General features: G+C 40.6%; 1 protein-coding gene across 3 annotated transcripts in view; it reads left to right on the plus strand.

The window, feature by feature from the left end:
• CLYBL (citramalyl-CoA lyase) overlaps positions 1-15,213 on the plus strand; it is a 199,266-nt gene that overhangs the window by 111,930 nt on the left and 72,123 nt on the right. For 2 of the 3 annotated variants that reach the window (XM_081198580.1, XM_081198578.1), the window contains exon 2: positions 3,789-3,975. In XM_081198580.1, coding sequence (XP_081054706.1) covers positions 3,789-3,975 — 187 coding nt within the window. Of the gene's footprint in view, positions 1-3,785; positions 3,976-15,213 lie in introns of all 3 variants that reach the window. The other variant, XM_081198579.1, reaches the window with a different exon arrangement.

The raw sequence follows: 15,213 nt of genomic DNA on the forward strand, positions 1-15,213 counted from the left end.
TGGGTTATATCAGGGGTTGCCAACCTGACATTTGTGGGCACCGTGGTGCCCGTGAAGGATTTAATTGGTGTCCCGGGGAAGTTCCCCAGTTTTGAGTTTGTTTGTTTTTTAAAGAAAAAAAAAGTTCTCTTAAAAATAAATTTGTGGGGCAAAATGTGCAGCTGCCTTCTAAGCGATTTCTGTGGAATTAGAGTGAGTGTGATATGCCTTTTTCCATGGTACTGAGAAACGCACTATTGTTTGATGTCCGCAGTCAGGACATTGCTTACTTCCTGTGATAAGCATAAGGTTGTCTCTTTATGCCATCCTCTCCCATGGCAGCCATTTTGTGACTGGCACCCCCAACACTTCCCCCAAAATTGAAATGTGTCCCTGGTCCAGAAAGGTTGGTGACTCCTGAGTTATAAGAATCATATCAATCTATATCAAAGTATTTTTACCTGGAAGTAATTATAATTGATATCAACTTACTTTCCTAGAGGGCTAAAGAGAACTGCCTTACTTAAATTCCATTGAAACCCAGGACTCTTACCAAGTCTTAGTTTTCCTTTTTTTTAATTTCTCAACAAATTACTTGCCTCGGTCTCCTGTGTGAGAGTGCTTAGCTTTCTTTGAGAGCAATTCAGTAAAAGCAACTTTGATGAAATTGCACTGCTTCCAGATTGTGTCCTTCTATGCTTTAAATGAAAAGATGTTTGGAAGAGCCTTTGATATTTGCAAACCGCAATGTCAGTATCACAGAGATTATTTACTTGATGAGTTAAAGGAAAGGGGTTAGACCTAGTGGGAGGGGAGTGGTCTTCGTTAACTATTTAACCTATGGTAGTACTCCATCATTTTATGGATGAGATCAATTATTCCAGGCCTTTGTCAGTTCTCTTTCAGTTTGTAGTTAGTCCTATCATTGTTTGAAAGGATTCCGCCACCCTTTTTTCTATATACATCATTTTAAAATTGATTATATTGTGACATCAAGCGGGAGAAAATAATTGAAGACTACAGTCATAAGCAGACTTAGGTTCCATTTGAAATCAGGAAACTTAGCATCCAAGTAAATGTATGGAGGATGTTGTTAAAGTGTCACAAAAAATAAACAAAGACTTTAGATTAAAACATTTGATTGGTGTTATTGTTTCAGCTCGGGCTCTCTGCTGCCTTGTTGTGCATCCTTTAAAACAACAGCAAGGTAACCAGTGATGCTTTCACCATTTATATGCTTATATCTCCAGCAAGAAGAAACCTACCTATTTCAGCAGTTTATTTGCAGAGGGTCACTTGGAAGCCTCCCTTTTTCTCTCTTGCTACCGGTTTGGTTTTCCAGCAGGCAACTGCTCTGTGGTGTCACCGATCCCAATCTGTTCCTTTGAGATCCAGGGTTTGTCATTGCTGGGGTTAATTTTTAAAAATAGCATTACTAACCCCTTTCCCCCGTGTTTTTCTGTTGCTTGTACTGGACTGTGTACTTTCTCAGGCTTTTTTAATAGCTATTTTAATCATTGTAGGCAGTTTCAACTGGAAACACTGTCCCTAGTGCTGATTTCACTTACAGTCGGCTTGAACCTGTTTGTGCCCATCTGTTTTAGCAGTCTCTTATTTGCAGCAGAATATGAGGCTCATTATGGAGGCCATATTATGAACTGAATTGTGTTTCTAAGGTTGTGTTTTTAAAAGCTCAAGTTCCCCAAACCCTCAGAACCCAACATCTAATCTTTCACTGAAACAAGCTGATTGGCATTTTTAGATGGAAAAGGAGGCTGTGACATTGTTTTGAAAAAACAAAACTTCCAAGCAGTTGTTTGTTATAAGGGGGGAAAGCAGGAAAACCATATATATAAGGTGTGTGTTTGATATGTTGGTTGGCATGGTTTTGGTTTCTGTATCAACTTAATTAGAGAATGTTGCTAAATCCACACCATTTGGAGTTGCTAGATCAACTGCTGTGAAACATCTGGATATCAAACATGTTGCTTCCTTAATTGGCCACCAATTCCTTGAAATTAACTTTAGACTCGTGACGCTAAACTTTCTAGTAAATCTCTTTAAGATCAGCGCTTTACAGGCAGCTATCAAATGCTATGCCAGGCTCCTCTGCAATAGTGAAGGAAATATGTATTTTGAACATTGGATAAGCTGAACAAAAGCATTAAAGATGATTCTATTTTTTATATTACATAGTTTTAAACAATTACATTTGGAGCTGGGGCCTTCTGTAATAAGTCTGTTTGTTTCTCTTCCTCTTGATATTTTTATTTCCCTTTTCAGATAGGCGTCTGTAGGTTCTTGCCACTTCAAAGGTCAGAAAGTCCCTCCTCTTTCCTCTTCCTTCACAATGCACACTAGGAGAGAGGCGTTTTCCTTTTCTGCATATTCCTCCTCTTGATCTGTGCGATATTGTGGTTGACCAGATTTAAAACACTACAGTATTTAGGATCCCTGCAGTGCCATTTTACGTATTTGGACCAGGAAAGTGCCCCTGGCAATAACTACCTGAATTTCTTTTAATTACATAATATAGCTGCATTTACTTCGGATTCTTTTTGACTGACGCTGTAAGGCAATTGTAACCATGGATGATGGGATTAAGTGCCTCTTGAAGTGACTTTAGCTTCTTGTGCGAACAAAGGGATAGAAGGGAACACTTAGCCCCTTTTTGAGTAAGCAGCTTTCTCCCCCCTCCGCCACCAGCATATAAAAGAATTACAATTAACAAACATTATCCCCAGAGGTAAATTGAAATGTACATGCAGACAAGAGCTGCTCTTGACTGCAATTAGACATATATGATCTGAGGTATTTTAGCCATTCATTGTTGCTAATTCTGTGAGAAACAAGCCATTGGAACAAAACGATTAAAATGTTAGGCCAATAACTGGGATTATTAGTCTGCAAAAATCAGCCTTTTCTGCAGCTTTGAATAGTCTGATTCTCTAGTTGGCTCACTTGCGTATGTGCCCAAGACTTGTTGGTGTTTGTTACAAACCATTTAAATGTTCTTCTTCTTTTTCATACGAGAGAGTTGCGTAAATGGGGGCATTTTATAATTTCATGTCATTGCCAATGCCTGGGGAATCTCTGAAAGTGGCAGGACTTTGTTTTGATTACCAGAACTGAACTGAGTGTCCTTCCACACACACAAATTATTCATTGTCATCCCCGCCTCCAACCCCGCTTTCTTGATTTCAACAAAGTGATATGAAGTGCGTGTATTTTGTTGTTCCCATGGTTAATCAACTGGGAGTCAGAAATGTTTGCTGATCTACATCACATCACCTGGGATTTACCTTTTGGCTACCCATACCCTTGGAGTTAGGGACGCGGGTGGCGCTGTGGGTTAAACCATAGAGCCTAGGACTTGCCGATCAGAAGGTCGGCAGTTCGAATCCCCGCGACGGGGTGAGCTCCCGTTGTTCGGTCCCAGCTCCTGCCCACCTAACAGTTTGAAAGCACGCCAGTGCAAATAGATAAATAGGTACTGCTCTGGCAGGAAGGCAAACAGCGTTTCCGTGCGCTGCTCTGGTTCGCCAGAAGCGGCTTAGTCATGCTGGCCACATGACCCGCTCCCTCGGTCAATAAAGCAAGATGAGCGCCGCAACCCCAGAGTCGGTCACGACTGGACCTAATGGACAGGGGCCCCTTTACCTTTACTTACCCTTGGAGTTAAGGCAGCATGCAGATGTTAACAAAGTAAGCCGTTCTTGTCAGTAATTAAAGTGGCAGTGGAACTTCTTGAAAGTGTTTAAGAAGTACAGCCTGAGATTAATAGAGATCTCATCTTTTTTTTACAGGAGGAGTCCTTTTCTGCCTTTTCCTGCTCCTAAGCTTGGTTATCGCCTGACACCGTCTCGTAGCTACATACCCCGAAGGGCTGTTCTCTACGTGCCAGCTGACGACGAGAGGAAGATACGGAAAATCTCATCTGTCGATGTGGATTGTGCTGTGCTGGATTGTGAAGATGGTGTTGCTGTAAATAGGAAGGTAAGCAATACATTCTCCATCATGTTACATGGGATTATTCTATCACGCAATATAGCTGTGCATAGAAATCAAGCCATTTCACACAAATTTATGTCCTGGTGCTGTCAGCTCTGTTTCCAATTGCAAGCAGTACTTGGAAGGCTGTTGTACAGGAGCGTATCAGTGCAGATCTCGCAGATCAGTTGCACATTGGCATGTGCTCATATCGCTGCTGATCTTCAGAAATGTTTAAATGCAGGCAAAGGCTCATTATGACCCCCTCTCTTGTGTTTTTTTGTGATCTTGACCCTGGTTCAGACTATCAGAGAATGCCCACATGAGGAGTGACAGCAAAGTCAAGCCTGGGTTTGTCTAAGACACATGCACCAACTGGGATAGCAGCAAATTGTTGTCGGCGTTTTTAAATAGCCATCATACTGCTAAGACGCTAATTTTGAATCGGTGGTTTCTTTTGCTGCAGGAATATACACCCAGATATGTGGAGCAGTGGATTTTTAGTATGCTTATTTCTCTCCCAACTCTCTCTTTTCCCGAGTGAAAATAGTCTTTTCTCCTGTTGCAGAGTGTGTCCATTTCCGTATGTCATCCTTTCTTTCTTCTTCCAGAGTGGATTGAATAGAGGCTTCATTGTTCGTTCCTTTAGGGATCAAACTGTTGCTCTTATTAGAATGCTTTCTAGGGCAGCATCGTCTTCTATTGTTAACACTTCAATCCTTTAAAGCAGCAGAAAGGATTCTTTACAGCTCCTAGATAAGGTCAACATGGCAATATTTCTGCCCAAGTCCTTACTTTGGTGCTAAATGAATTGCTGGTTGCTTCTCATTGGGCCTAGGGAGTAAGAACTCGGCACTGTGGCATTATGGTCCTGAGACGGATGAGCCCAGCAAGCTCCAAGTACAGAGTTATCACATTTAATAAAGCAAATTACCTTTTAAATAGTTATTATCTCTGGGAGTGTATCTCCCCATAGGAACTGACCCAGACCCTGCAATCACCATCTGAGGCCCTTCTTTGTGTGTCTCCAGAGGGTGACAACATCAGAACAGGTCTTTTCTGAGGTGACTCGCCATTTGTGGAACACTCTCCCCAGGGAGGCCCACCTGGCGCTTTCATCACATATCTTTAGGCGCCAGGCGAAAACATTTCTCTATGACCAGGCCTTTGGTTGATAAACATTCTATGACCTTTAAAATTTGTTTGTGGGAGGGAGCTTATTGGTTTGTTTCTGTTTTGTGATGTATTTTGTGTCCTCCTTTTGAATTTTTATGTTTGACCCACACTGTGATCTTCAGATGAAGGGCTGTATACAAATTTAATTAATAATAATACGTGCAATCAGGTGTGTGGGCTGCAGTGGTACCTTGGGTTACAGACGCTTCAGGTTACAGACTCCGCTAACCCAGAAATAGTACCTCAGGTTAAGAACTTTGCTTCAGGATGAGAACAGAAATTGTGCAGCAGCAGTGGGAGCCCCCATTAGCTAAAGTGGTACCTCAGGTTAAGAACAGTTTCAGGTTAACAACGGACCTCCAGAACGAATTAAGTTCTTAACCTGAGTTACCACTATATAGGGAAGGACAGATGGCAGCCGACTAATCAAGGACACGTTTTTTAGAACCACACCTGTCAACCTGTTAGGAAACCCTACCAACCAGGAGAATTTGGCCGACGCTTGGGGCTTGCTTGCTACTTCCAGATAATGGGTGGCATTCAGCTAAGTGTGCTTTGCTGTCTTTCTCTTGCAAGTTATTATTATTATTATTATTTTATTACAAAACAATAAATAACATCACTGCAAAAACCAAAGTAATATCCCTCCTCCCCCTTGGCTCCCACATAAAAAATGCAAGAACATTTTGTCAAAGGCAAATAAATGAGTACCAAATCTCAATAAAATCATTATGTTCTTGTTGTCCGTTTAAACTCCCATCAACCCTAGCTGGCAGGACCGGTGGTCAAGGATGATGGGAATTGTAGTCCCAAAACAGTCCCAAACAAGACCCAAGTTTGGGAAACCCTGATTTAAAGCCTCTACTTGTTTGTAGGTTTTATTCATAGTAGTCCCACTGAAATTAATACACATGAGGAAGTTAGGACCATTCATTTCAAAAGGCCTACTCTGAGTAAAATCTAGCTGACTATTACCCTCTGTTCCAGAAATGAAAAACTGGCTCTGTTCTTCCAGTGCATGATACTGACAATCAGGTAAACCACTAGCGCTGGGGAAGCCAATATGGTGCCTTCTAGATGTTGCTGAACAACCACTTCCATCAGCCCCAGCCAGCAGGGCCAATAGTCCTGGATGATGGGAATTGTTGTCCAGCAACATCTGCAAGGGACCATGTTGACTACCCCGCCCTACTAGAGCCAGTCGGGGGCTGTAAGTAGAGCCACACCAAGGATAGAGAACCTGATGTCCTCCAGAGACTGCAGCTACTATTATCCCAGACCATTGGCCTTGTTGGGTAAGGCTGATTGAAGTTAGAATACAGCAGCATCTGGAGGTCCAAAGGCTTCCCATCTCTGCCTTACACCACCCGCTATCTTAACGTGGAGCCCTCCAATGTCTCATTTCTTATCCCTGGCTCATGAAGGGGAATGCGTATAGCAGGCACGAGATAAAATCATAAACTGGGTCAGTTGTGATATATGTAAGAGAAAATGCAGGCAAGCTCATTCCGAGCTTTATCAGCATCAATAGAAAAAAGCTGCGGTGGGCTTTGTAAATCTCTGGCTACCTCAATTAAAGCCGACCGTTTTCCTGTATTATGTGATGATAATCTGTTTATAACAAAGCCAAATGGTTGGGATTTGTCAATGCATCAGGTATTTCTCTGGGCCCATAGTGAGAATTTCAACGAGCACTTCACAACGAGAGTCACTGATAACTGGAGGGGTTTTCTTTTTTCAACAAGATCTTTGTTTTATTTATTATAAATTAGTGCAGCAGCTAATTGTACCTTTCTACGGGGAGAAAGCTAGCTGAGCAGAAGATAGAGAATGATTAAACCTACACAGACACATGGTGTGGTAACATCGCTCCAAACGATATAGAAAATTGGAATGGGAGCAGGACTTTCCCAGGTCTCTTGCTATTATTAAAAGCAGCTTGGGGAAATTTCTTCAATCTGATTTGGGAAATCGAAGCCTCAGCAAAGTGAACTCTATCGGCAAACACTGCAACGCTTTTTTTGATCCATGAAGAGTTCTGTTGAATATATGTTTTCACATAGGTTGTAAAGTGTTTTCATGACCTTATTAATCCCTGTATGGCCTTAGAAAGCCCGCCATTCCTGATTGGTAATGCTGACAATAAATGTTTGGTGGGTTTTTTGTTCCCATTGTTTTACTCAGCATCTTCCTCTTGAAAGAATTTGGGGAGTTTCTGAGGAGGTCAGAATATCAGCAATTTTTAAAACGAGTTAAATTGGGGAAGGGGGGCTTGATTATTTTTTAAAAACAAAAAACTTTCTTTCTGTTACATATTTTTTTTAGTTGGCACTTCCCTGGAGGTTCAGAAATATCCAAATTGACTTTCACTGAGACACAATGGATATAATTTCTAGAATGCAGTGGCGGGGGGAAAGGGCTTGGTACAAATTTACAGAAAATTTTGTATGCTTATACAAATAAAATGGAAGGCATTCTTATGTTATCGTTTGCTAGAGCAATGCTTAGACCTTTCCTTTGAAACGTAGACTAGGTAGCTCGTGATCCTACACAATAAATGGGGCCCACCAGTCATATATTATGCCTGACAACTTTGTACACATGCTTCTCATACAAATGGTCCTGCGTTCAGTTCCTGGCATTTCCAGATAGACCTAGGTAAGATGCCTAGCTGCACATCTGGAGAACTGCTGCCAATCAGTTCAGACAATGGACCAGTGGTTGAAGGGAAGGGAAACACTTTTAAAAATAAAAAGTAATGTAAAGCAGCACAATTAAAAATGTCTAAATTGCATGCTTGTTACTACTATTGTTATTAATAAGAAATATGTATTAATAACAGATTTATTTTTTTTAATCTCCATGGTTTAAAATAACACCCACAGTTAAATATAACCATATTTTCATCATGCATTCTTTATATACTGTATGCTCACTACTGTTCCTACTAGGGTTAGATTAATCTGTCTATTTCTGGCTTTTGCATTTTTTGCACATATTGTTCCAATGCTTTCTGATTCTGCATTAAGCTACTTGAAAAAAAGAAGGAGAAGTCTCCATTTATATTGAGATATACATTTCCTCTCAGAGTTTATATTTAAAATACATGGTTTGATGCGGTAAAACTGCCAAAAATTGCATTGCAGCAGAAGTACAAAATCGGTTGGATACCTAAGTTCCAATCTGCACTTTGGTCCAAGAGAATGTTTTATGCAGGGATGGGGGGGGGGGATGCACTTATCAAACATCTCTAGATACCATCTAGAGCACTATCATTTTTAGCCCACCTTACTCTCTGCATATGAGGCTGGCAAAGCTCATGCATGCCTTCCATCAGTCCTAGTTGTTGTTGTCAATGTTGCTGTCAGTGCTATATCTCGGAAATATATGAAGGCTGCCAACCATTTCTTTTGTCTCCAAATGCTATTTGGGGAAATTACTCAACTGTCTTCCTGTTTATTGCAAACAGAGTGGCCAGCCTGGCCATGGAATCTGAATAGTACTTTTCACCCTTTGTGAAAGGATAAGCAGAACCCTACTGTTTTCTGTGTTTGCACCTAAAAAGAGGCGTGACTGCATGAAGATCTATTTTTTTGACTTCTTGAAGGCTGGATATACTTTGTGATAATGCAGTCACGTAATTAATTACTCAAGATCCCCACTGTAGTACATTGCTTTTAATACTAATTTATATTAACACTGTTTTTGCGTTGCCACAAAACACCCATCAATAAAACAGTTAATTGTAATGATTTCTGCCGCAACAAAACTCTTGCCTTTGAACGAGATGTAATACTTGAGTTTAGGATATCCCTTAAAAATTGTGTTCTGTTAGTTCCCTAGATAGATCTTTGAAGTGACATGTTGGGTTCAGCAGGGGTGCTAGCCAACCCAGATCTGCCTGCCTGCTGTTTCTTAGCGTTATATCATTGGCCTTTCCGCTATGGCACAAACAGGAAGAATACTGTAGGCATGTAGTGTTGGTCTTGGTCTTCAGAGCTCTGGGAGTTGGAGGCTGTGGCCTGTCCAATGTTTCCCAGTGATTTTGACAACTGAACTAACATTGCGATCTTCTATAACTTCCCTTTCTCGGTTGTAGCTTTCCATCTGCAGTGTGGGAGCAGGAAATAAGGAGGATTCTCCTCCAGCTATTTTAACTGGGAATAGTCTAAGGGCCATTAGTTTGGAATAAAGAGGCAGGGGTATGCTGCTGATCAGCTTTGTCTGGACTCGAGAATCCGTTGCAGAGATTGAGGATCCAGGCCAAAGTCAGCAGCCTTATAAGAACAGGCGAAACCCTATTGGTTCCAAATGTTACTTGGCACTGCTTCCAGAGCTGGTTTTGGCATTCCTCTGTGCCATCCATGGCCGATCTGCTGAAAAACAGCAATGTACAGACGCCATCCTCTAGCAACCCGCCATAGTTTCTTGTGGTGCTGAGAATGAGCTGCTGGTTCCTGATTTGCAATCCCTGGTCCTTTATGCTTTAACCTGTGTAGTTCCTTTGAACTGTTGAGTCAGTTTGAATTATTTTGTAACACATAATCTAAGGTCCAATGAAGGTATGTGTGAGTCACTGTCACTACTTCTATTATTATTTGTGGTTCTTGTAGCACTTTCTAATATACAGAAGTGCTCTACAGTTCTGATTTATTTATTTTTTTGCTGTGATCAAGCTAGTCCCCTAACAACGATTATTTTTTGGAAGCCATCATGAAGGAAAGGGAGACCGGGAGCTTCAGAGCAGAGAAAGCAGCACTTACTCACATAAAAATAGTATTGTTACGTGCTCATCGGTGCCTTAGCCAGAAAAACTGTTTATACTTACAAGTATTTTCCAAGCATAATTTTGAATGACCATTTGGAGGATCAAATGCATACCCCCAACATTTCTCCAATGAAAGTAGGGACATCCTATTCCATAATAATTATATATTTTTTTAATTTATGTCCCAACCATCTGACTGGGTTGCCCCAGCCAGTCTGGGCGGTTTCCAATAAAAGCATAATAAAATATTAAACATTTTAAAAAACACTTCCCTATACAGGGCTGCCGTCAGATGTCTTCTAAAGGTTGGCTCGGGGATCTCATAACTCCATAATGCCAACCTTTCTCTGTCTGGTTAGAATAGGGAGGTAAAGTGGGAATGTATCCAGGAAAGGTCTTTGCACAGGAGTGGGGCCTACTGAGCTGCTGGGGCCCTGGCAACCTGCCTAGGCTGTTGCGTGCTGACACTGGGCCACGTTAGGAGCCCTGGAGGGTCTATTTAATGAACAAGATTGATGCAAAAAATCAAGCATGGCACACCCTTTGGGCTCCAAATGTAGAGGGCTAGCTGCAGACCCCTTCGCATGCTCAAATGGACACCAAGCATTGGCCAGGGGCCAGCATGCACCCTCTGTCACAACTTGCCAGGAACACACAAATGAAGCAGACTTTATGGCGATGGCAGGGACAGCCACCTCCCAAGTTAGGAAATGCTACTGCAGCTTACTCCTACTTTAAGAGTCAAGGCTGACTCAAGACATTTTGCTGCCCGAGGTGAAAGTCGAGATGGCACCTCGTCCCATTCCAGGTACAAAATCTGACCAGACTGGCAACTGAATCTGATGATGGGTGGGTCAGTGTCTTCCACTGAGAGCAGTAGTCTGACTTACAGGGATATAGGGCAGGCCATGTGGCAGGCACAACACTATCCCCCAACATTTTGCTGCTGCCTCCCCAAAATATCTGCTGCCTGAGGCAGCTGCATCATTGTGCTTAATGGTAGGACCTGGCATGTCCCAGCCATGACTGGTGATTTGAGTCCTATCAAGTCCTATTGACTGTTCAGAAATCCCATTGTTCTCCCTGGGGGACTGGGCTGTGTTTCCAGGGCTGGGGAGGAACATGCACGTGCTAGACAATCTGGCAGGATGCGATCTTTCTGAATCCTGTGATCAGGAGCTGATTATGGGATCTGGCAAGCCCCTTATTTTAACTGGATCATCCGACTTAATGCAGTTCATTCCTCTAGGGGAAAGAAAACGTAAAACCATTTGTTACATCCTGAAAATACAGCTCAATTAAATTTACATTTTTATAATATAAAAGGGTAAATTAATGCATGTAAACATGGGTTAATCTGTTTATTTAAACTTGAAACATAATCCTTGAAATATGTAAACAACATTTGTTAGGCCTCAGAGATGTTACAATGATTGGACTCCGGAGACCCCATTTATCCTACTGAACCTTTATCACTTCAAAGGGAATTTTATATATTTACAGCAGTAACAAGATGTTCAGCATAGCTAGATAGAAATTTGCTTCAGCTATTTAGCTAATGCCAGAAGGGTTTAAATTAGATTTTATAGCTGTTAGCAGAAATCTGTTTTATGGCTAACAAGTGAGATTTTTAAATCCTTGGAAACAAGATTATTATAAAAATGACAGCTAGCTTAATATTTAGGGAGTTTATATGGATTAATAGGTTGGGTTGTTTTTTTTTTAATGTGAACAAAAAACCATGAATGGTTATGAAATTTTTAGTTATTTTCCCCAAAAGTTGTGGGGAAAGGACATACAATCGGGTAAATAGCAAAAATGTACAGCTTGGAAATACCCGGAAAAAAATAGCAGTGAATCCTGAGTCTGTGATAAGGCAGGCCATAACATACCGACTATAAAGAAAATAGACTGCTACTGCTAATTAGCATGCAAAACTTGAACGCTAATTTTGCAATTAATGTGTAACTTCCTGAGGTTACTATGGTGTAATAATTTAGGGCATAAAATTATGAGATGTTAAGAGCATCTGATCTCCCTACAGGGAAAACTTGCCGCCTTTTAGGAACATGCCCAAACCTTTATTAAGATCTTGTGATTTAGCTTGAGGGACACGGCTACTAAATGCTCCCTTGAGGTCCCTAGTAGACATTATCAGGCTGTCAGTGGTTTGCTGTCATTTGGAAATAACTCATTCCTCCCAGTAATAATGGAGAAACATTAGCTTAGAAAACAGATAGGGAACATCTCTCTCGGCAGGTTCACAAATTAGCCTCTTAATGAAGCACCGCATGTAGGAAGGCTTCTTTGGGCCTGTAGTGGTCAGTGGTTTTGATAACCAACCGAGGCTCTGGAGGGCTTCCTCATCATTCCATTGCCCTCTGCTCCTGGCCAAGAAACCACCACCATAGCAAGCTTGCCTTTTCTACCTAGCAGGAACAAGAAATTATTGTTTCTAAAGCACCCAATATTGCTAGGCACTTGGGTATCAGTTGCTGATGTTTTCTTCTCTCTGCCTCACTTTCCCTTCCAGTGAGTTCTTTCTTTATATCTTACTTTAACTGACTTAAAATTTGTAAGCTGTATCCTTATGGTACACCGCTTAGAGAAATATGGTAGTTATTAAGTGGTGTATAAACTATTGAAATAAATAAATATTCTTTAAAATATTATAACGCAAGGAAAGTGAATAATTACTTCAATTTAGATTTACAACCAACACCCACAGTTCTTATTCTGGTTGTTCCAATTCCCAATTTTACTGAATTTCATGTGTATTTTGTATACGAATATTGAATATTGTAAAATCGCTTTGGGGTGCCTCTGGGTGTTTGAAGCAGTATATTAATATAAGAAACTAAACTGACAAAAGTAGGCTAGAGGGAGGGAAGGGAAATGTTTGCTTCGGGGCAAGGAGGAACAAGCCAATAAAAGCTACCTGGAAAACTTAGTAGCCATGCACTGAACATCAGATACACAGCAAGAAATACCATAGTATGTCCTCTCATACAGAACGTTTGGGAATTCATGAGTAGCCAAATAAGAGGCTGAATAGCTATGGGAAAGGTTGGTAAAAAAATTGACACTGAAAATATATTGATTTCAAATCTGAAATGTGGTTTCACTTCAGAACCACAACATACAAAATGGAAGACAGGCATCTTGCAAGGGGGGGGGGGGAGAGAATTTATCAATATAATACTGCTTTTTGATTTTCAAAATGAAAAATGAACCTCATGAAAATTCAATCTTCTCTTAGTATTATTTTACTTTTTTTATTGGGATTCATATCATGTTCTTTACCTTAAGGTTGCAGGGTGTGGGTTAACATCAGTGGAGATAAGAGCAACTCATAAACAGAATGTGAAATGCACACATAGCATATCTAAAGAATAACCCAGCACAAAAACAGATAAAAGACACAGCTCTTCTTCTGCCATTACCCAAAAGCTCAATGATATTCCAGTCATGAGGAACTTATCTAGAAAGGCTTTAGTAAATCAAGCTGTGTTAGCAAAAAGGATCACACTACAGCACTGGTGATGCAGACTTGTGCAAATTATAGAAATTTGGGTGAGGGTTTTGTAACCTCCTATGCATAATTCCTCCTTACTTTTTCCATAGCCACTTTTGCTTTTTCCTTCTGTCTCCCGCCTCCCAAGTGGTCTTTATATTATAATTCTATTTCTTCCTTTTTGCTGCTTATTGTGTGGGACATTCAGTTCTGAAGGTAATGAATGGGGGCATTTGCTGGGAAGAACATTCTTGGGTTCTAAGCTCCTGTCTAGTTTGAAACTGTATATATAATAAAATCAGTAAGATTTGCAAATTAAAAGAAAATGTTCTCTTGAAGGGGATTATTTCGTTCTGAGGATATGGTTCCACTTCATTAAGAGGAAAATGGGTCTGTGCTAATCTTAGTCATTCCACCCACTTAACCACTTTGCCAGTTAAGTTTCTAAGGCCCTGTGCCACAGTACTGAAGTGTATTTAATAAGATTTGCATTTCAGCATAATAAGCCATGTAATTTATCCCACAGAATCCCCTTCCTTGGCAAAGGAATTTTAAAGAGAGATAGAAGTTGAGATCTTAATCCCATTTAATCTGCCTTCTGTAATCTCAGGTTCATTTCTTAATTTGGGATATTTTTCCAACGCTTGGAGTCAGTAATCTCAGCCTTTGTGAATGTGGCAGGGAGAACGTGGCAAAGATTTTGGCAAGAATGGATTGATCGAGGAATTATCATCATCATCATCATTATTTTGGCAGGGTTAGAAAATGGATTCCAAAACTCTTACTTCGGAAGGCAACAATCACTTCTGTAATGGTAATCAGTACTTCTGAAGAGGACAATCCAGAACCAATTAAAGTTCAGTAATTTGTCTAAGTGACGAATATGCTGAATAACTCTAGTTAATGCTTTAAATTGCTTTAACTCTAGTTAATGCTTTAAATTGCAACTCATAATCCATTGTCACCTAATACAGCTATATAATTCTGTTTGATACCGGCAAAGGATAAACAGTATTTGAAAAAAGTCTTTTTGCCACAGCCTTGACTTTAGAAGAGCCTTGGAGAGGTGGTCTGCTGCAAAAAATGACCAAACGAGTTGCTGCGGATTTCATGATGGAAGAGAACTGGGGATATATAAACATAAGATTATAAATAAGCATTGCCTCTTAATAGCACTCACTGGGGCACAACAGGAAAGGGCTGTTGCTCTCATGTTGTGCTTGTGAGTTTCTTATAGGTTGGCCATTGAATGCTGGAATAGACAGGCCTTTGGAGGTAGCGGTCAGTGGGATGCAGCCACAGCAACACCAGGAGGTCAGTTAAGTGGCCCCACTTAATCACTACTGGCCTTTAGTTTGATCCTGCAGGACTCTTCTATGGTCTTCTTAAGTTCTAATGCTCAAGACAATGCAAAAATGCATTTTTCATTGACAAAAGCCATAACTGAATGATCAGTAACAGCCAAGACATCTGTTGTGCACCCCACTCATAGGCATGTTTACTCAGAAGTATACTTTACTGAATCCAAATGAACTTACTCCCAAGTAAGTGTGGGAGGATGTTTTTACTGAAATCATTTATTCATATCCCTGTGTCACGTCATCTGTGGAAACACCAGCACAAAAGCAACCTCATAAACCGTGACAAAAATATAAAACAATAGCACAGAAGATCAAATGTGCCAGAGTACACTCAGTTGGGTTTAAAACGTATAGCAAAACACTTATTTCTCCACGTCTAGATATATAATTTTGCCATTTATGATATTTAATTTTTTGCCGTTTTC

This window comes from Podarcis bocagei (assembly GCF_964188305.1).
Source record: "Podarcis bocagei genome assembly, chromosome: 6".
Taxonomy (NCBI): domain Eukaryota; kingdom Metazoa; phylum Chordata; class Lepidosauria; order Squamata; family Lacertidae; genus Podarcis; species Podarcis bocagei.